The sequence below is a fragment of the Sebastes fasciatus genome, chromosome 9 (genome assembly GCF_043250625.1).
Source record: "Sebastes fasciatus isolate fSebFas1 chromosome 9, fSebFas1.pri, whole genome shotgun sequence".
Classification (NCBI taxonomy): domain Eukaryota; kingdom Metazoa; phylum Chordata; class Actinopteri; order Perciformes; family Sebastidae; genus Sebastes; species Sebastes fasciatus.
Genome location: NC_133803.1, coordinates 5,914,226 through 5,936,728, shown reverse-complemented (window position 1 = coordinate 5,936,728; position 22,503 = coordinate 5,914,226). Strand labels below are relative to the sequence as shown.

The following is a 22,503-nucleotide window of genomic DNA, read 5'->3' as shown; positions in this document are numbered from 1 at the left end:
GACACCCGCCCGCCCGCTCGCCCTCTCTCATTCCCAGCACTCTGAAGCTCTGGGCCCCGCTGTTACCGCGGGTACAATAACCTTTTATTTTGATGTTGACAAAATGTACCCAAATCATGAATATGTTGGATATTACTACTGACATTCATGCAATATTACGTCACAACGTCTGCTGTATTAGCCGTGTGTTTACTACGTGTTTATTTGCATATAGAGCGGGGAAGTGAGATCGGATCACAAGTGGTCACTCAGGATGCATGTGGAGACGCATTCTAATGCCAGGTGTGAACAGACGAACTCGGAGCTGTCCACTTGTGTTCGAATCACTCAGGACGCATGTCAATAACGGGTCTGAAAGGGGCCTCTGGGTTTTCAGTTCCTTAGGTAACTTCAACTCTTGGTCAGTTACCGTGGTTACCGTGGTTACCGTGGTAACCGACTCTGTGAATCCAACCTGCTCGCTGTCAGTTTCTCTCTGTGTCCTCCGTCTTACAGAGCCAGACACGCTGCTTTATTTCCTCATTCATTCAGTCAAAGGTCGACTGTTTGTCAGAATCTAAATCCTGGTTTGGTATTAGTTTGTTACTTAGAAAAATGAGCCTGAATTTTTTTTTCACCTGTTTTCACAGGTGAAAAAAAAAGGATCTTAGAAAGATTATCCTTGCAAAACATAATTTTCCATCTGTTTTTAAGTTATAAACACAGGAGAGAAAACAATTTAGGTAAAAAAAAAAAAATGGATCACTAAAATATTTTAATTTCTCCCTTGCTTTTCAGGGCTTCCGTACAAATAGGAAATAATTGCATAGAACCTTCTTCTGCTGTTAAGGTCACTTGAGCTGCCTGTTTATTTTGTACCCACAAAAGTTATAAGAAAAACAGAGTGGTGGCCTGATTTATGCCACACAGTAATGGGCTAACAGTGGGTTGCATGCAGCAGGGACAAGGCCAAGACAGATGGGAGCTGTTAGCCACACTCTGGCTTTCAATCAGGGTTAGTGGGTAAAACTCTTAACTGCAATGGGCCTTAAGGGGTTTCAGACTGTGCTTACTGAGGCTTGAGGACATTTAATGCCTCAAGCATTTGCTTCGCCATTTACGTTTACTATATCCTCCAAATCACTTGATTCTTCATTAGCCATATAATGAGCATCATGGCGGTAAGGCAGGACTAGTGAAACCATTCATTTCAGTGTCATTCGTAACCAATGATCTGAAGACGACTGACTCTGGCTGACTCAGACAGATATTACAGAGCCAGGGCAAGAAGGCGGATTTCCAGCTTCCACGGGCTATTTAAGTTAATGTTCAGTTTCAACGCAGGACTGTCTCCTAAAAATTACACTCCCATACAACTAAAACTGCAATATGAAATATGTTTTTGGTCGCGGATTATGATTGTTTTTTAATGTATAACAAATATATTTCTAATGACAGTCTGCGAAAATCTGCATAGGAAGGAGGTCAGGGTGGATCGATGGGTCAAACAAACCCAGGACTTTCACCCAGGAGACCGCTGTTTATGTCCTGTGTGAAACTAAAAGTCAACATTGACTTATTTTAATTTACGTCTGTAGTTTAATAACGTAACCTGTGTTGCCTACTGAAGCTTTAAGCCAAATCATGATAATTTTTTTTACTAAACCTAACCGAGTAGTTTTGTTGTGTGTTTTTGTTTTGTTTTGTTTCAATTTACAACCACGTGTTTAAAACTGTTTACAACTGTGACCGTAATACAGGAGGAATTACATTTCCCTCGAAACGTATTTGAGAATGCAGTTTATTTGTATGGGAATGTAATTTTGTAAGAGACAGGGTTGGCAGGACATAGTGTGTCCTTGAGGGTGAAATAAAGGTGTCGGAGTGTGTGTACTGTCACAGACCTCTAACACTCCCCTCTTTATTAAACTTAAACACAATCTTTCCTTGAACTTAACCAAGTAGCTACTTTTGTTGTCAAACCTTAACTATTTATGTTAATGTTAATGTTGCCTTAACCATGAGTTTCTTCAACTGATCATTTTGGTTCCTCCTCTGGAATTATTTCCAGCTTCAATACACATTAGCAGTACAACAGAGCTCTGTTCTCCTTGAATGATGTTGTGGTGTATAGGTCATTTCAGTGTCCAGCTGAGGTTGATGCTCTGGCTTTTATCACACCCACTGCTGATTTCAGTAGCTTCTCGCACGCCTCTGTTTGAAGATCATTACTTTTGGTCTGACAGGGGGTTTGTTTTTGAAGCAGGGGGGGGACAGCTCCAGTGAACTCTACGCCAGTAACTTATGACTGTTGAAATAATGTTTAATGTTGATTAATGGTTCGATAATGAGCTCCCGTTTCTTAGTCTCCTTCCTGACAGATGTCAGGGAGTATTAAAAAAGGGCTTTTTAGGGCTTGTCTGGTAAATGTATAGAGGTGCTGTTGCCTTTGCAAAGTGGCTTTGGAGCTGCTGAGCCTGTGGGGTCACCAGCATGGGGGTGCACTGGATGTGTCCTCTACTGGGCCCTCTCCCTGAGTTCATTAATCAACTGGTCGCTGAGCTCTGACAGCTATACGCTGGGCACACCCCAGGGCCTGGTGGGAAGTCAAAGTGAGCGCTTTCACCCATAACAAGTAATTGGAATAGACTCCTGCAAAAGCTAATTCATCAGTTAGATTGATACCTTGACACTTTTACTCGTTTCACTCATATTTATTGGAGGCATTTGTGTTCAGTCGTGTTGAATTTCTTTGCAAAGCTGCAAATCTATATGCCTTATAATCACATTCAAGACTGACTGTGTTGCTGTTGTCTTTCAGGGTCAGCGTGGCGGTAAAGGCATACCGGTAAGTTTCTGACCTCTGAGGTAGTAACCTGCTAATCTGTTAAGGCAACTGCTTAAACACTCACTTATACATCTCATTCACCTGTGTTTGTGTTTTGTGTTTTTTTTTCTAGGGGGAACCTGGACCCAAAGGGGAGAAGGTGAGACATAGTTTTCAGTAGTTTGACAATTTGGTCAAGTAACACATCCTATAGTTTACCAGCCAGCCGTGGTGGAAGAAGAATTACCTGTTTATTTACTGTGAATAACCACTCAATCTGACAGCCGTAGAGCGAGGAGGACGGTCCGTCGGAGATGACGCGTACGGCGATAAAATCCCTACACTCAACAGCAACATTGAGCGTCCGCCCGGCCGATCCGCTCCCACATACAGTATGGGCTTCTCGGTCTTCGTTATAATGGCGTCTGTCTGACATATAAAGCTCAGGATAGACAGACACGGCTAAAACTTTTCTGAAAAGTTCATAGATTTTCAACGACAAGTGCTCAGAGTGGCTGCACACAAAAAAGGTGGAGCACTCAGAAAATAAAAGCTGGGTGCAGCACCTTTTCTCGAGGCGACCGCATGCAATTCAAAACAATTGAAAAAAGATGCTCGCGCTCAGAAAGAAATGCTATGTGGACACAGGCCCTAACTCTTCGCCATCATAACAGAAATTCTAGCATTACTAATAATAATAGTAAACATTATTAATTATCATTTTGTTGTTTGTCAACAAAATGTTATATATGATGTCTTACCAACACCTCTTGTCAACTTATATGTAACACAGACTTTCTGATATACATTTGCAGTCTCTTCTTTTTACTAATTAAACTTTTTTTCTCTTCTCTCCAGGGCGTATGTGGAGACTACAGTCACCGGGTATGAAACCACTATTGTGGAGCTAATTCTTTCACATTACTGTTTCAAACAAAAAGCACTTTGTCACCAGTGATTAGAATCTGCCTGTATTGTAATTATATATGTTAATATTGTGGCACAAACTGAACCTGTACTGTTTGTCCATCCTACAGCGTTTTAGCATACATCTCTCACAGGTCCACATGTAGGTACCGTTTCATAATGTCAGAACAGAGGAGAAAGTTGAAAGAAGACAAAACTCCGACAGAAGCCGGACAGACAAATGGCTGGTAGCATGATGGGTAGCACATGCGGAGCTCCGCAGTTCTTTGGCTCGACGTCTCTGGGGTTTTGGCTAGTTGAGAGAAAACGAGGCAATTACCGGCGGCCTGCCGGAGCACTACGTGATAAGAGCCTGTGTGTGGGGTGCCAAGAATAAGAGTCTCCGGTGTAAAGGGGGGATTTTTCAGATAGCTTAAGTCCATTTCCAGTAATTCAACCTTTCTTAAACTGCTCCTGCTAAGATGATTAAAGTTTTTTTTTTTGCTACCAAGTTTAAAAGCCCCTCAAAGTAACAGTGAAATGCACAATGCTGAAATGGTTTTATGAATCGTTATCAATGGTGTGATATAAATCTCTGGACAGTAAATGCTTCAGGCCAGATCATTTCAGAATGGGAAGTCAAGAGGAAGAAGGAACCAGAGAGGATTCTGGGTTTGATGCCTTTAGCCTGCAAGGAAGCTCACCCCCCCTACTCTAACAAGCTGTATGCCGGTTGAATTTGTTTTTCATACACTATCTAGAGCCATCTGCAGTAGTCTGTATGGGAGGTCCATTCCCAGTGTCTGCTCAAACTCCAGGCCTCATCCTATAGTGAGACCCTTGGGGATTGTGGGGGATTGGGGGGGTTACTGTAGGTGGAGGTGGTGTTTAGAGAGTTTACATTTCAGGACAAAGCCAGCAAGATCAGCAAATATTTCTTGTGTTTTTGTGTAATGTGCATTTTAGCAGCAGCCACTGCTGTTAAAAGAATAGTTCGACATTTAGGGAAATATGCTTCTTTGCTTTCTTTCTGAGAGTAAGATATAAATTGATGTCTATCTCACATGTGTGCGAGTACAAAGCCGGAGTGATTAGCCTAGCTTGGCATAAAGACTGGAAGCAGCGGGAAACAGCTATCTTCTGTCCAAAAGTGAAAAGATAAACCTACTTATTATCTCTTTTGTCTAATTTGTACAGAAAGATAAATGTAAAAATTACAATGTGTGGTTTTGGGGTCTCTCTATAATGCAGGTTCGTTGTAATCCCCAATACGACTAAATCATAAATTACATTTTTACATTTGTGTTCACATAAAAGCTAAACCAAAAGGACACATCATGACATTAAGTCTGTGTTTTTTCTCACTATGCACAGAGCCGGCTAGCTGCTTCCAGTATTTTCTCTAAGCTATAGGTTAACCACATCTTGACTCCAGCTCTGTACTTAACACAAATAAGTGACCGGAACATCCCACTCTCTGAAAGCAAAGAAATAAACAGTTTGAGCTACCGCTTTAAACTGAAATCATCTTGAATTCAGGCTTCACAAGACATGAGACACTTTTTGTGTGTGGTTAGATGAAGGCTTGTTGTTGCCACCATCACCAGCACTGACTGAAATGACCGCTTCCCTGGTGTGTGTAGGGCCTCTTTGTGCAGGATCTTCCTCTGAAAACCCTGGCTGCCTTGCGCTCCAGTCAGGCTCTGATGTTGAAGGTTTGTGGGTGCCACCAAACACCCAGATAGATAACTGGGTCACCAAGTCGTGCCGCAAAGAGAGCCAGTGCCCTAGAGCCAAGGCACTCCTCAACCCTCGGCTCTCCACCCATAGAGAAAGAAAGAAAAATTAAAGATCAATGGGGTTATGAGGTTGCTACTGGTTTGGTTAAGTCACTTTATAAAAATAGATATATCTTTAAAAAATAGATGAAAATAATGTTACATAATATGCAGCTAGTATCTCTTTGAATTCTTACTGGATTTAAGGGTAATTGTTCATACTACCAGAGCACAGGGATGCCAATATTAAAATTAAATCAGTGAATTTGATTACAAAAATATGTGTGTGCACATGTATGACGAAATTTAATTACAAAAATTACAGTGTGACAATTTTATTTTCAAGATTCAGTGATGTGCCATCTCGAAAATTAAAAAAAAAGTCAAATTCAATTTCAACTCCATTATAGTTATTGCAATGTTATGCAATTTGACATTAAATATATTTGTCTCTTATTAATCACACACATAATTTCTGATAAAAGAATAAACAAACAAAAACTAAAAAAAGGCAATTACTACCAACGAAAAGGAATAGTAGAAAACGGTATAACAGAATAAATGTTTTCTACAGGTATTATTATTATTGCACCTAGCCTGTTTATAATAAACAACATATTTTTATTTTATTCTTTTTAAATGTCACACAAAAAATATTTCATTAAAATATTAACTGACTTTTACATACATAACTTTAACACAATTAGATGATATAATTTGAATTTCATTAAATGATTTTACTTTAATATTGGCAGCTCTTGACTTCTATACATTTAAACTTGTCGTGGTGGATAGCTGGAAATGGTGAGGGACAAAGCAGCACACTTGCCTACTTCCTACATTTATACCTTCTTATATTTACTCATAACATTCTTGTATATATTTCCATATAAATAGTATTAATGCTATTTTTTGGCTTTCAACTGATCTACATAAATATAGTGTGACTGACCACACAATGAAAAGAAGTATGTTCCAAGACTGACTTGAAGCTACAAATATGTATGTTAAAGTAGTAAAAAGTAGTGAATACTTCTTGTTGGGGGTTTCAGGTATTGGGTGAAGGTACTTTAAATGTTGCTGCATTATAACAAATTGTGGAAATATGTACGCTATGTAAAAAGTAGGCAAGTCACATGCAGCTGGTTCTACTTGGTGTCAACGGGGGAAATGTAGCAGGATCATATACCTGATCATATCCTGTCCCTAAACTTGTATCTGATCATGCTGGTCATCTCAACAGAAGCGGCGTATTGTACAGCCCTGTGTTGGACACTTGGCCACAGTAAGTCTGGATGTGCACTGTAACTGTACTGCTGTACTCTCTTTGTGGCAAGACTGGCGCCCACCTCAGCTCCGCTGCAATCTAGGGGCCTGGCTTACTGTTAACGGGGACATTGATGTACATAAATCCTAAAATAGGGGATGCTTGATGATTTGCAACCAACAGACTCCAAGAAATCTGAAAGCTTTCACATGTTTTTCAAATAAAGAAGCATCACGGTACATCAACCATCCCCTTGCCACTCCAAGCCCATAGTTTGCTGTGCCGGTGCCTTTTTTTTTGTCTTTCCTCTCTTCAGCCTTGTTTCCTTTTTTCTTTCCTTTGCCCTCCCATTTCCTTGCTTTTCACTCTGATGTTCTATTTCTCTTTTTCCTCCATATCCCTCCCCCCCTCTCTTCCCTCGTTATCCTGGTTCTACCCTGTTTCCTTTCTCTGGCCTCCTGGTGACCTTTGCCCTGTGACCTTTTTGCACCGCTGGCCACCTGTGCTTTGTGACTCTTCCCCCCGGCAGATGTTGCCCATCACCGTGCGCAACATGCCCCCAATAAGCCCTCTAATCCTAAAACGCCTCAAGGTACAATTCTCTCTGCCCCCCCCCCCCACTTGCCCCCTTTCCTCCTCTCTGCCCGCCCTGTGGATGCCAACCGCCATCATCCGTCGCCAAAACCTCCCTCCACCGTCATGCTGTAATTAACCAACTTTTGGCTGCTATACTGCTTCTAAATGTTTAGTCATATTGAAAGGCCTTTTTCTGTCAGTTGAGCGTGACAGGAAATTGAACAAAAATGCTGCATTTGTTCTGGTTTCAGAGCAAACCACAAACCGCCAATGGCAAGAGAGCACAACAAAATATATCAATACCATATCAATAGTAGATTGAACAAATTTTACTTAACAATCCACTGATAAATCACTAAAATGAATACTAAGTCACAAAATTCTAACTGGACCTCTTTCCTGTGGTAACACAATCCTGCAATGCTGATAAAAAAAATAAAAAATACAATCCTAGCATCTTCATACAGAACTACAGACACTTCGCATTCGTGATTTACCTTCAGTGGCAACATTCAGGGTCAACACAGGCAGTAGTGTTACATTCATTGCAAAGCACAAAGTAAGAACAACAGATTATAATAGCATTTATGTTTATTCCAGACCATCGTCTTTTCCTTAAACTGACTTAATATTGCACTTTACATTAAGTTGAAAGACTCAAAAGAGACTGAAAAAGAACTGTCAAAAGTGAAGCCGTAAAATTACCAAATCCTACATTTCCCATAATTCAACTTGGTGGCATCTTCTTGTTAGACCCTGTCAAGCTCCACACCTCAAGTTTGTAACTTAGGTTTCCTTTTTCACTGACTTAGTGCCCCTTTAACCACCTAAATTAAAAAATGATGTAGACTGAGTGCCCGTGTGCATTATAGAAAAAAAATGTGTAACTAACTTGACAGTGAATATTTTGCATATTTGTTCAATATGAATAGTGTGACAAATATAAATTAGAAAAAAAAAATGTACACATTTTGCTCTTGCAAAATCCATCCTATTTCCAGTCAAAAACGTTGATATTGATGATTCTCCAAAATCCCAGTGTCCCATCTTTCTAGAATCTCTGTGCATGGAAACTATGGTATGTTTAACCTTAAGGAAAGATTGTGGTTATGGCAAATAAACTATTGCTAAGGTTAGACAACTTAAACACTTGGTTAAGTTTTTAAGGAAGGAGTTAGGGAAAGGTCCTAGTTACTGTAAAAAACAACAACAAAAAAACAAATAGCTGTGACGGGAAACAAACTCCACTCTCTCACATAAAAGTTGGACAGCCAGCCCATCTAACACCCTTACTGTCTGCCCAGCTCCATACAACCAAACTGTGAATTACGTTTCGAGGGAAACATATTTTGTCGCGGATTACGTTAGTTTTGATTTATCACAAATATGTTTGTGATGATAATCCACGGAAGTCCGCGTACAGGAAGAAGGTCGGAGTGGTGGATGGGTCAACACAGGCCTTTCACCCAGGAGACCGCTCTTAGTGTCCCATGTGATACAAAAAGTAAACGTCCACTTATTTTAATTTTGCATTTTAAGCCAAACCATGATCTTTTTTTTTTTTACTAAACCTAACAAAGTAGTTTTGTTTCATTTTCTGTTTTGTTTCTTTCAATTTACAACGTTAAGCCTCATCCACACTGGGAACGCCAGGAGCGCGTCTCAACTGCGTCTCTTCTAGAGATTCGAGGTCTTGCCTATTTTTGCCGCGTGCCGCGCGTGGTTCACAGTTACAGACAGTGAAAGTGATCTATTGACTGTATATTAACATCATATCAGCAACATTACTACAGTTTCAATGTCTATCTGTAGAATCTCTTATGGAGATGAAAAAAGTAAAGACTTATTTTTAAATCAACACTTCCTGCTTTGATTTAAAAATAAAAACACTCAAGCGTTTTTTCTGTGGACAGAATTCCTTCATTTGTTAACACAAGGCGTTTAATCTGAAATATGTGCTGGACAGTGTTGTAGAACATGCAGTGACTTGGAGAGCTCCATGAATGACTATAGTACGGGGTTTCAATGGTGGATTATTACTATTATTTACAAATTACCACGTTTCTTAACCTTTCACTGTCTAAAATAAATATAAATGATATTTATAATGAAATGAAATGGCCATTATGAAAGGCAAACTGTAGAAAGAAAGAGCTAACAGCAGCAGCTGCAGCAGCAAAAATGCAGCTGAAATGCAGCTGGTGTGAACACCCGACGCGTGAATCACGCGGCCACCATGCGGCCACCATGCGACCACCATGCGACGCAACCACGCGCTCCTGACGTTCCCAGTGTGGATGAGGCGTTAACCATGTGTTATAAACTGTTTGAAACTGCGACCGTACATAATTATGTTTACCTCGAAACGTAATTGAGAATGCAGGTTAATTGTATGGGAATGTTATTTTAGAAGACTGGGTTGTAAAAATATCTCTATTCTGTAACTGATCACATTACCAATTCTTTACCATAAACTGTATCTTGAACAAGTCTTGGCCTAGTTGGCATCGTGCCAGGACATAATACTGTACCTTGTCTGGAGATCAGCACTACTTGCTGTTTTACATTTTACATGCTGAACACAGTTCTTATTGCCCCCCTGAGATAAATCAGATATCAGCCAATCACTGTTGACCATCTGATATAATGGGGTTTCCATCATGATGAGAATAGGATTATGGCTGATTTTTTTTTTTCCTACTAGAAAGTTCTTTCAAGTGGTCAAATTGTGCAGAACAGCACATTTTATTATCAGCTATTGGCAGCTGCGCTCTATACCCATAACTGTGTGTGTAACCCCCTGAGAAAAGCCTAGCATGTCCAGAGACATGAATCATGTTGGACACATTCTGCCCTGCAGCACAGAGGAGGAATGATAAAATATGGATTTAATATGGATGGATATGTTCTCCATTATCTTACAATAGAAGCTTGGCAGCCGCTCTCTGGTCCTGAGCTACTGTACATGTGTGTTCTCCTACAATAACACAGTGATTGCTGAGTGACTGAAGTAAGGCCAACGCTTTGTGTTATAGGAACTGCTCTAAGTCGCACCACATGTGCAAATAAATCATGTATAGTAGCAAAATGCATTCAATTTCATGTCATGCAAACTTGTTTCCCTCTATGCATTTCCATATGGAGGTGTCTTCTCTATAAAATATCGTCTTGTAGCAATCAAGAAATTGATTTTTATGAGGTCCAAAAGATGAGTAGTAGAAATAGTTTTGAAACAAAGGAGGAGCAGATTCAGGACGTGCAGCAGCCAGACAGATTCATTTCAGCCTTTGAGGTGTATTTATTATCTTCATATCCTGCGCTCATTGTAAATTTCCTTTATTTGATTTTGTTTAGTCTTTGCTTTGGTTTGAGATAACTCCCAGGGCTCTGGCTGTCAGCGGGCAGTCTTCAGAATAAACACACGCAGATTAACACGTTATGTCAAAAAGAAGCCGCAGGAAAGATCAATGTCAAAATTCCATTCGTTCATTTTCAAATACAAACAATAATAATTTATGCTGTCACAAAGTTTCTGTGATCTCGAATTGCATCTTCTTTTTGTTACCCGATGAACAGTTAAAGCTAAACTTAGATAAACTGGAGTACCTTTGGCAACAAAAAATAAGATATCCAGGACCATTCATTAGGTGGCTTGTGAAAAAAGTTAAAGAACTACATCAGTGTGACATATTTCCCAGGGCCTTGCTCTCCAATCAAAGGTAGTAGTGCACTCACTAGCTTCCGTCAGCTAATGGAACTTCATGGAGTCATCATGTGACTTAAGTACCACCCTTTGGTAACTTAACATGTCAAATCATATCCCCTGTCTCTGTTCAAAGATGGACTCTGGCCTCAGATGTGAATGTCCTCCTTGATCTGTCTGCGGCCGTCCACTGACTCCTGCTCAATGACTTTGACCACTTCTCAGTTGCTGCTGTCATCGGTTTTGGTCTCATGTTCACAGAGAGCTGATATTGTCTGTTACCGATGTGTTGGTCCCTTCATCTTGTGGCTGGTTTCCAGGCCCCTTATGGGTCCAGGGGTTCATGGGTACTCTGGATACTTTGACCCCCATTTACAGAGAAGGGCTTAAAGTCAGCAGACAGCTGACAGAAAGATCAAGAATGCAGGTCGTGTCCTTGAAAAAGGGACACTGTTTATGATTTCGACCCCATCCTTCACTACATGACTGAAGTTCCATACTTAGATCACATCATTTCCAGTCAACTCATATTCACTGACAATTCCTGCTCTTCCATCTACACAGGGTCCATGCTGGGGCCATGGGTAATGGCCTGGCAGCTAGTTACAAGTCAAAGTCATTGACCAGGTCTATTGGATATGGTACAAAACCTTGAGTTTGGAATATTTTATCCCAGATATGTGTTCCAAAGGTCAAGAATGAATCTCAAGCATTACAGTATAACCGCTTTGCCTTGCTCCCCGCTAACCTTCCTCCCTGCACCCCCCCCCCCCTCCCCCACTGCAGTTATTTGTGGTGTTGTGTGAGGTTGTTGTGTTGGCATGGCCAGTGTGGCGAGGCGTGCTCCAGCACGGCAGATTGTAACTCGAGGTCTCCCAGCAGGGCGAGCCTGGAGCGCAGGGACCCCCGGGACCTCCAGGAGCCCCCGGACTCCCAGGGACCCCAGGCCTGAATGGAGCCAGTGGCCCAACGGTGAGTCCCAGTCTGAGTTCAACCAGTAATGTCAATTAATTCAGAATCAGCCCATTTGTTCTGTGTCAGTGACCATACAATGTGTGTGTCCGTCTCTCAGTTCTTTGTGACTTCCTTACCCTTTCTGTGGCTCTCAGCCCCAAGCCCACAGGCTCCTACTGAGCACTTTAGAATAAGTACATGAATTTCATTTAATGTTATTGAGAAGACTTTATTGGAACCCCAGCAGATTATTGGGTTTTTATTTTGGCAGGAACTACTCTGTTTATACTCTATATAATGAAGGTATACGACAACAACAACCCCTAGTTAAAAATGTAACTGGTGCATTAGTAATACAAGAGAGTATCAGTTGAAAAACATGAGAAAAGGACACGCGTGTGTTACAGTATTTTGCAACCCGACCACATGGGAAGGTGTATAAATTGCACTAAATTACAAGGACATTGTCACGCATGAGAACGCATTTTAGCCATTTTGTGTGTTATTTTCACGCCATGCAACAAAACTTCAGTGATCAGGTTTAGTTTTTTTCGGTCAGTTAGGTTTAGGCAACAAAACCACTCACTTAGGTTTAGGAAAAACGTCAAGGTTGGCCTTTGAAATAAGTACGTAAACTAAGTAAAATACGTACGGGAACAACGTAACAGAAGTATGGAAAACATGTCACAAATGTCCCTAACGTAACTTCAAAATAACTCATCAACACTTTGGGACACAAACAGCGGTCTCCTGGTTGAAATTCTTGTGTTCGTTGGACCCATCCAACTCCCCTCACTCCCTCCCACCATCAGCAGTCTTTCTCCTTTTTTATTCTACGTCTCTAGCTCTGAGCGTAGCATATTTAAGCGGATGCGTTTACAATGCAGTCAATAGAGATTACATAGCGTACAAATGACACTCCAAAAGCAAGAACAGCCTTCTTATTGCACGCAAAATTGCCGTGTCATTCATTTGCCATTTAGTGAGACCGGGCTGTTTTAAGAATGGCAGTCAATAAAGTACACATCCCTCGATGATGGCCACTTTTAAATAATTTCTCCATTATGTTGTGGGCTTTGTTTCCTCCCTGTGGATGTATTTGTGTCATATGGGAGTTACCATAATTACCATTTTGTAAATAGCGTTCACATCAACATCCAAATTGTAACTATGACTGGGAAACATCTGACTTGTTGCTTGATTAATATATTGTATTGAACTGTTCGACACAATGTCAGCCCTTCTCGTCATATTTTCCCACTCCGGGCAGCCTTTTGCATAGTATCAAACTGCGCTTGTTATGGAAATTAAACTACGGACGTAACGTCATGGTTGGTGAAGTATAGTCACATGACATAACGTCGTTAGTAAAAATAACTCCAGAGTGAAAGTCATGCCAGTTTTCACTTAGACAATCAATACGTAGAGCTGTTCAGTTTATAAAGGTTTAAACGTGATCATTTAGTGGGAAAATATGTAGAATTTACTGTCAGGCCGTCACTATGAAAGGCATAGTTGCAAATTCAAATGGCGATTCGGTGTAAAGAGTTTTTGCTCTTTCCATACAGGGTAAGCCCGGTGAACCAGGCAAACCAGGAAAAGACCCAAGGGTAAGCTTCGGTTCAGCGAATCCTCCACCTTTATTTTTTTCCAGAATCTTCTCATTAGTGAACGTTTGTTGGAGTGACATTAACCTTCTTGTGATTTCTACATCATTTCTGCAGCTTTTAACGGGACTGAAGGTAAACATCTTTCTCTTCTTGTCCAAACATCAAAATCACAATTCTAAAAAAAGCTCGATTAGCATCACTGTGACCTCTCATGGTGACTCTACAGAGTTATTACATACAAACACCGCCAGGCCCAAATAAAACAAACCACATGAAACAGAGATGGAGTCAAGATGTTTTCACTTGGTCTCTATGCAGCTGCTCTGATATTCAGACCGACTGTACACATCTCTATGTTTCCTTTGGATTGGATTAGATCTCCGCATGATGTATGATGTAGATTGTGAGGTCAGAGAAATGCTCAGAGTCCTGTAAATGCCTCTCGCTATGGAAAACAAGCTGAATCTCACAGCAGGAAGTGATTCTCACTTTAGCATGAGCAGTAATAGATGAGCTGGGCAGCATGCACCATCAGAGAAGCATCTGGGTGGAAAACGTGATTTTGAAGCCCTCAAATGAAAACCTCAGCCACCTGCTTTTCTGCACATTTTTCAATATGATATACTGAATTTCTTACTCTGGCTGGATATGAACTTTGTACGCACACACTTTGTTTGATCTCTCCAGGGTGAGCCAGGTGTGCCAGGAATAAAGGTGAGCTGTCCTCTGTGTTTCACTTTTGAAAAAGAATATGGTCAGTAGAATCCAGGATGTGGTTAGATTGGAAATACTTATTCTCTACTGTACACAGTGTCCATTGAGTAAATTGATGTATTTTTCATCACAACCATAAAGCCATAAACCGTCTATTTCCCCTCAGTAACGGTGGACTTTCATGTGTCATGTGTTTCCAAGTACCTGTAGGGATTAATGCAGAGGCAGAAGGAAGTTGTGTTTTATTTCTTGTTGCTTTGATTTGGCTGAAAAAAATCCAGTTTATTGTTTTCAGAAGAAAAAGAGTTTATCTCTCTGTGTGCAGTAAGCTGGTATTTTTGATCTGTTTGCTGTTAGTAAACTTTCTGTGACTAAGTCCTTCTGTCCCTCCACAGGGGGATCAAGGGGATGTTGGCCCACTAGGTCCTGAAGGCTCAAAGGTATTCCACTTTCTACGTGTTCTTGTTTAACTGTGGCGTTTTGTTATTCACTCAAAGGTTCATGACAAAAACGTTTGAGCTTAAAGAGTGAGGACTGTGGCATTTCTCCCCCATCTCCCCCCACCCCATTTTCCATTTATTAAATGGTAAATAAGTATTAAATGAAGCTTTGGGAGTTGTTTAGAAGCGATATCATAAAACTACCAAGGCCATAACCTGACAAAAATGATGCAGGTAGCATCTGCTGCCACATTCATGGTTTTGACATTTATTTTATGGAGTGAAGTGTCTGTTGGGTTATTGTATGGTAGTCTCCTTAAAGCTGGCTTTAAGGCTGTACTTCAAATCTTAACAGATATTGAAAATGTGAGAGACCCCAAATTGAACAGTTTTGTTCCTATAGTGTGTGGACTCTTGACTCAAAATATTGTAAATCTCGCAAAATTTCTCGCTATCAAACATGACTTTAGTGTAAACAAACATGGAGTACGACGGGCAAGAAGGATTAATGTTGAAAATTCATGAAGAAAAAAAGAAATAGAAATAAAAATAAGACTTGTGTAGTTGCCACAAATCGGTGGTCCTCATTTCTGAGGTCCATCTTACTACTACTTTATGCTTTGTGTTTGCGTTAGCCGCGGCCGCCATGCCTGCAGTTGTTGTCCTTTCTTCTTTAGTCAGTTTGGTTCTCGATTGGTTATCGTTTTTACCACGTGACTGCGTCATCGGCTGTCCTCGAGGTTCCCCACACACAACAGGATATCCTATACATGGACTTCAGAACCGATCGGGGGGATGTAAAAAACACTCTTAACACACCTCACACCACAGGAATATCTGGAAAGATAATCTTTAGATCCATCAAAAAATCTGGGCCAGGGGGGGGGAAATCGGGCCCAAAATCGGCTTGATTCTGCTGTAGTGTGCACCCGGCATTAGTATTGAATAAACAGGGTTGAACAAAGTACACACACACGCTGTGTGGAAGGCAGCTTAAAGGATCTAACCTTGGCTTTGAAGCTGTGAGCGATCCCTGCCACACTCCCCACATGCTTGCCCTTCTGCCCTTTTCCATGGCTTAACAGACTTCCTCTGTAGAGGACACACACAGAGACACACACACACACACAGCAACTGTTCTACACTAATCAAAGCCATTATATTGCATTTCTAGAGACTAGAGTTTGGGTGCATTAAAAATGACAAAAGGAGAAAATAGTTCAGATTAAGTTAGTATGTTAAAAAGAGGATTAAAAGAAGCTACAGGCCGCTGTCCCTGTGGCAGGCCAGAGACAAGACGTCATGGTCGGACAGTGTCTCACTCAAGTTGAAGGAACTATTTTACTAAGCTCAAATTTCACTTTAGTGAGAGTGAAATTGTAGGTGGAAGGAAGCCTTTCATGAATGATTTGAAGAGTTTTTAGGCTAAAGCTCTATTGATATTATTGACCACTTCAGGGCAGTGGAACAAGCTGAAAATGCAACATATATTATCAACATATTATCATCTTATAAAGTTACAATGTCAAATGTGTTCAGGGCTGCCCTCTCTCACGCATTGACCGCACGCACGCACACGCATCTTATACAAGATGATCTGTTATCTGCTCCGGAGCAGGTTAGGTGTTCAGTATAAGTTACCATGGCGATCTACCCCAGTAAGAAGTGATCCACCGTCGTAGGACCCTGAAGGGTTAAACCTGAAGTTATACCTCGCTAACCCCAAATCCTGCTTCGTAGCAAAGGCCTCAGGCTATGTGACCACAAAGTAATGCAGAGTGCTTCGGTCTCAAATGGATGAACTACAGAGTTGGTGATGATCCTCTGTGGTTTTTGTCATTATAGAATGGCACCTTTTGCATTAGCCTATTTGATTATTTTTATTTGATTTATTGTTAATATCTCAAAGAATTTTTCGTAGAGCTTTAAAGATTCAACTCATGATATTTCTATCTAACTATAAAGCGAGCAATCTCTGTGTATCTCGAGGACCGTTCATCCGATCGACTTCACGCTTGGCGGGTGTATTGCTGTCGACTTTGGCGCAATTTGGACACGTAACTCGTTAATTATTAATAAACTTTGAACAAACAAGCAAACAGTCCTCTGTTCAGCAGTGTTGGGTGTGGCTTCAGAGCTCTGCAGACAAGCATGTCGTCCTAAGCGGGCACATTTGAGTGCTTTTGAGTTTTGCTGCTTCTGTCACAACAAATCCACCGTGTATATACATGACTCTCTGTAAAAGTGATTTTGCCTGAAGTCTGAGGCCGGGACCACTGGAAGGACCTTGATGCTGTGAGCTTCTGTGCAGATTATTGCCTTGTAAACTTCAACCGTCCTTCCGTCTCACTTTGTTTTCCCATGAACTCAGCCGAGAACCCTGATTCTGTTTTCTGCCATGAGCTTTATGAGCACATCAGGCGACTGAGTTGAGGGTCACTAAGAGGACAGAGGAGAGGCCGGCACTATTGTCTGGATTCTTTTTATTATTTTTTTCCAGAGGTTGCACAACAACTTGCAAATGCAAATGCTCCTTCAGTTTGCACATCCATTCTGTGAGGCTTTGGACTCCTCACTGCTCATTATAATGCGTATAGAGGATCTCCTGCTCCATCTAGTGGATAGCTGTGATTGTTTGTCAGTTGTTACATTTACCGTATTTGTCTCTGCTTTGCTTCACAGGGAGTTAATGGAGACCATGGAATTAAGGTAAATTGTTTTCATTTTTCTGTCACAAAATATTAAGAACAGCTGCCGATAAAAGTTGCAGCCAATTTACTATGTTCTATTCAGGGCCCCAAAACAACCTGTACATGTTTTTATTGATTTGGATCTTCTTCTTTTTTTGACAAAAGAATCTTCTCTAAATATCAACTACTATTTTTTTCTGGATCCTTCAAAAGCATCTTATGTTCTTAATTAGTAGATGGAGTTTGCCCAATTGTATACACAGACATACACACAGATACATAGAACTGTGTATCTCCAAGACGTCAACTTTCATGAGCAAAGAAAAACAGTTCGTTTTCAGCTTTGTGACAAATGCATTTTTTCCAATCCATCATGTCGCTTAAGAAGTGGGATGATTTTTAAATAACACAGTCTGAACTCTGGACTGGGTGATATGGTTTAAATCTCCAGAAGTTCTAGAAAGTAAATTGCACTTCTGGGGACTAAAACCTCAACATTTTCATCAAAAAGTGAATACTAAATAATACCGAGAGAGTAAGGGAACTTGCATTGCTTGTATCTGTGTTATCGTCTGTCAGTTCTTTGGAAAGAATAGAAGATCTCAACGCCATATATACACTCACATAGAATCTTCTTGCTAACGTAATCATAAACTTTACGTCTCCACGTAAATCAAAGTGGATTAACATTGAGTGGCCTCGGTCTGGATGAAAAATCATCTCCCCACTGGCTACTGTTTAATTTTTTTTACAAGGCGACTACTTAACGCTTCTATCCAGGGACCAACATGATAGAAGGCCCCTGACGTCTTCTCCGAAGATTTACATCTCCTTCTGTCATGTCCATGTCAAGAAGGAGTACTCCCTTTTTCCCCTGAGCCTTTGCTAGTCTTTTGATTTCCCCCCTGGTTGAAAGGGCGTGTCTGGTTTTTACTACCCCGCTGCTTCTCTGAGCTGATGTTTCCATCCACTCTGTAGGGAGATGAAGGAAAGCGGGGTTTCCCAGGAGAGAGGGGAATGAAGGTAGCGTGAAAGCCAAGCATGGAGTTGTGTATATGTGTGGCATGTCAAGGTCTGTTTATGCATGGCGAGATCACAGACGTGGCCGCTGGAGTCTGGATGATTGAAACTTGGTTCAAATGTAATATCTCTAAGTGGAAAGGCAATTCAAAAGTGCATTTTATAGCTGCTGAAATCTGTCATGAATTTTAATCCATTTGTGAGGACATGGAGTTATGATCGGTATTATGATCCTTAATTCAGTGTTTAGTTGTGCTATCCCAGAGGCTTTACCTGGCAAGAATGCACACTGTGCACTTGTACTTTGGGTTATATTTTTAATTGGTTTGGCTCCTATTTAATATTTCAGTTGATGAGATCTGATGGTGCTGTTTTGAACTATGGAGTGCCTCAGGGGTCTGTTTTTTTCCCCAAGTATTTGTTTTCCAAATACTTCCGTTGGGCCCTCTTATTCATTTATATATCTGTCCACTTACTTCTATGTGGACTACATGGATGAGTCCAAGTCCTAGTCCCAGCTGACCTGCAACAGCTCTTCTCTGGGCCACAGTAGCATGGCAGTAGCAGTTGCAGCCATGTGTGTGTTTTCTCCATTAAGCCTCAGATGGACAGATGGAGGGGGGGGAAAGAAAAAAAATCAAAAGCGGAAATTTTTCAAGGGAAGTGCATATTCTTTGGTATCCACAGGAAACAGCGATCTGGAAAGGCTTTTATTGTTTAATAATAAAGAGAAAGTGCTTTTGCAGGCCAATCCTTCAATGTAAGGGTATGGTCACCTAAGGAGTTGAGGCTTCCATCAACCCCGGAGGGAAATCTGGTCTATATATAATCTCAGAGAGCTGGCTGCTGGTTGCCTTCTGCCAGAGTGAAATGAAATGGGCCAGGTAGAGGTTTTGTGGTAGACACAAGAACCATTCATATCTGCATGGCGTCGACCACAAATGATGACTTCTCTAGACTCAGTCTCTTCAGTTCCAAAGCTCCCAGCAGGCAACGGGCCCATGTCTAGCCACGAAGGAAGCAGACCCAGCTACCACCTCAAGGCCCTCGTCCCATCTGTCACTCTGGTGAAATACTCTACTGCTCTGCACTAGACTGATCTAATAAGCTCTGTCTCTGAAAGCAGCTTTGATTTTACTTTACCACTGGGAGCAGCAGCAGACGACGACAGAGAGAGACAGAGTGGATTTCATGACAAAGAAGAGTGCGTGTGCCAACAGTCACACTTCTTTGACCAAATGAAAAGGCCCTTTTTTCCTTTCACTGCAAATGAGAAGCAACGAGCTACCCAGGTGGAGCAAACAAAGTCTGAAAAGGCTAAAGGCTGGAAGACATGGTCACACACTGGCAACAGATCTAAACACTAGTAGCAGATCATGGGCAGGTTTACAGGAGAAGGGTAAGGGTCAAGAACAGGATACAGGCAGGCAAGTATAAAGATACAGGAGAGGCTAGAATGACCGTAACGCAACCTGATGGTTCGGCAGAGAACAATGGCATAGGAAGACATGATGGAGGGATTGGGAGCAAGCGTGCTGGTGAGTGTAAAGTTAGGTGAGAACACACTGTGGACAACTGCTGGACATGACGGGAGGTGACGGGAGTTTCAGCTTTCTGGCTGAACTAGACCACATGTTGTACCTCACACAACTGCACATTGTTGGTATTTCCTATCGTGGCTTTGTTGAACACTAGTATGCCTGGCACTTACAATAACTGTATAATGTGTACTTAACATTGAATAGAAACTGTTGGTACTGAGTGACTCAGTTGAGAGACAATGGCTGTATTCGAAACCGCATACAATACTAGTAGTACGTACTGATTTGGCCAAAATGTAGTATGTAGTATGCGAACAAAAGCAAAATCTACTGTATGCCAAAAATACCTGGATGTCATACTGATTTGGACAAAATCTCCAGTATGCATCGGACCAGTCTACCTCGCCTACTGTATTCCACAGTGCAAAATGCTGGACCGCCACAGGCTCAGTAACAACAACAGCAGCCAAAAACGGCTCGTTTTTTTTTACATTTTTTGTAGCTATATCATCACTAAATTCACTTCTGAAAGTGTTTGAGGCGAGAAATCAACTGTGTAGATTTTTAATATCGGCAGTTTTATGAAGTTAGATGGCGAATCGAACATTTGTTCCACTGCTGTCGGAGTTTAGAAGCTCTCTTATTTCGTTATGAGCTGTTTGAATAAATAGTTTAAACCTTCAATATCTTATAAAGTAAACAAGCATAACATAAACACCAAAATCAAAGTTGTATTTTTCGATAATATTGTAATAGTGGTATGAGTTTTTTTGTCCAGTGCTTTAAGAGCTGGTTTAAAGGCTAATGCCTCGCCTAGCATACTGCAAAATACATTGCTTTAACCGTCACATACTGCATACTACAGAGGAACGCAGTATGCAGTATGTACTGTACTGCATACTGCGTTCGTCAGTTGTATGTAGTAGGCGGTTTCGTGTTCCAATGTAGCCGTCAGCTGCTACCGGGGTTCACCTCAGCACACAAAGTCAATGGGAGGCGGTATCCAGCTCTCGTGCTCTTTATTAAGCACACACACAATACACAGTTTCAACACGGGCGCCGTGCGCTCTGGCTGCACACAATATTCAATTAAAGAGGTCGTATCTCAGTGGCACGCTCTGGAGAGCCAGTCCCTTACATCTCAGTCCTCCCTGTCCCAGCCAGCACTACTGCATATAAGAGAAGAGATGTTTGTAGCTCAGTCACCTGATCGCTGCTCCCTGAGCCACTCCACCACTCTCTCCACCTGCAGCTGTGCAGTGAACACGCCCTCCCTCCACAATGTGTTCTTGTTTACTTGTAAGAAATCTGATCTTTAAATGGCCTTTACCAGTTAGGCAAAGGTGCTTCACAGCAACCATGTAGTATTAATATATTTGACAAGCAATATGTTCAGTGAAATACCTCATTTCTATAATATTTCACGTTAGTGACATCAGCTGATTGATGTCTAAAGTTTAAGTCATTTTATAAGAGCTTTGTATCAGCACACTGATATATTGGTCTATGCCTAATCCCGTCCATCTGTTACCAAGCATACCATTTCACTGTTTAGTGTACACACGGAACTTAGACTCTGGCAGTGCGTAGCTGCGTCTCTGTGTCCTTCCTCTCAAACTGAGTGTGACAGGACGACTTGGCCGTAGTACAAACAGAATGAAAACAAGTGATCCTGCAGCATCATTGGAAGATGATTACAGTTCCTGTAAAGTGTGGGGGTGACTGATTGGTTTTAACTCATCCCTCTGTGCTTTTCCTCTGAAGTGGAAAGCCTGTGGCTGCATGGCTTCAATAAAGAGATTAGCATATTGATAAATCATGACATGGCATGCCAGTGGGACAGATCCATCTGGGCCTACACCCACCGTATGTCACGGAAAGAGAGATGTTTTAAAATAGAACGGAGGGGCAAGCTTTCCAGGACCGGAGGAATGCTACGAGCTGATTGGAGCTTTCATAGATCAAAGGGAGATGCTGTTTCCTGTTTTGGGGGCAGTTAGTTGTTGGGGAACGTCTCTAATGAAGCCCTCTGTGCATTTAGAGCCATCACCACTCAGGTCCTTCAGAGGGTAGCAGGGATGATGGAGATCAAGCAATGCTTTCATCTGGCCACAGACTCATGTGGGCCAACGGACAGTCTGTCCTGATGTGGTCGCTTCCATCTCCCTCTTCCCACTGACACCATTAGGCTACAATACTCTGATGATGTGTGATACAGTAATGACAATATCAGAGAAAGAAGGCTTGTCGTATTGTCTCAATGACCGATGGGGGTGCCGTAAGAAAAGTTGGTTAAGAGGCAAAGCAGTAGCGGTGGTAGATTTTCCTACAGTGGCAGTAGTTGGCCTAGAAGCTACCGCAACGGCAATATTATCAGTAGCCGTGCCAGTAATTATACTTCTGCAAAGATACATGTTCTGTAAATGCGTGGCTTCCAAGAAATGTACTTATTAATATATGCTGGTTTACTTTGCATTAGGTAATTGAGTATTTGTATC

At 41.4% G+C, this 22,503-nt stretch overlaps 1 protein-coding gene across 13 annotated transcripts in view; it reads left to right on the top strand.

The window, feature by feature from the left end:
• col13a1 (collagen, type XIII, alpha 1) overlaps positions 1–22,503 on the top strand; it is a 135,982-nt gene that overhangs the window by 87,779 nt on the left and 25,700 nt on the right. For 7 of the 13 annotated variants that reach the window (XM_074645562.1, XM_074645560.1, XM_074645566.1 and 4 more), the window contains 11 exons: positions 2,801–2,827; positions 2,940–2,966; positions 3,665–3,691; positions 5,356–5,427; positions 11,916–12,008; positions 13,559–13,600; positions 13,715–13,732; positions 14,288–14,314; positions 14,710–14,754; positions 17,437–17,463; positions 18,423–18,467. In XM_074645562.1, the coding sequence (XP_074501663.1) occupies positions 2,801–2,827; positions 2,940–2,966; positions 3,665–3,691; positions 5,356–5,427; positions 11,916–12,008; positions 13,559–13,600; positions 13,715–13,732; positions 14,288–14,314; positions 14,710–14,754; positions 17,437–17,463; positions 18,423–18,467 (450 nt within the window). Of the gene's footprint in view, positions 1–2,800; positions 2,828–2,939; positions 2,967–3,664; positions 3,692–5,355; positions 5,428–6,733; positions 6,776–7,286; positions 7,350–11,915; positions 12,009–13,558; positions 13,601–13,714; positions 13,733–14,287; positions 14,315–14,709; positions 14,755–17,436; positions 17,464–18,422; positions 18,468–22,503 lie in introns of all 13 variants that reach the window. The other 6 variants (XM_074645567.1, XM_074645571.1, XM_074645561.1 and 3 more) reach the window with 5 other exon arrangements.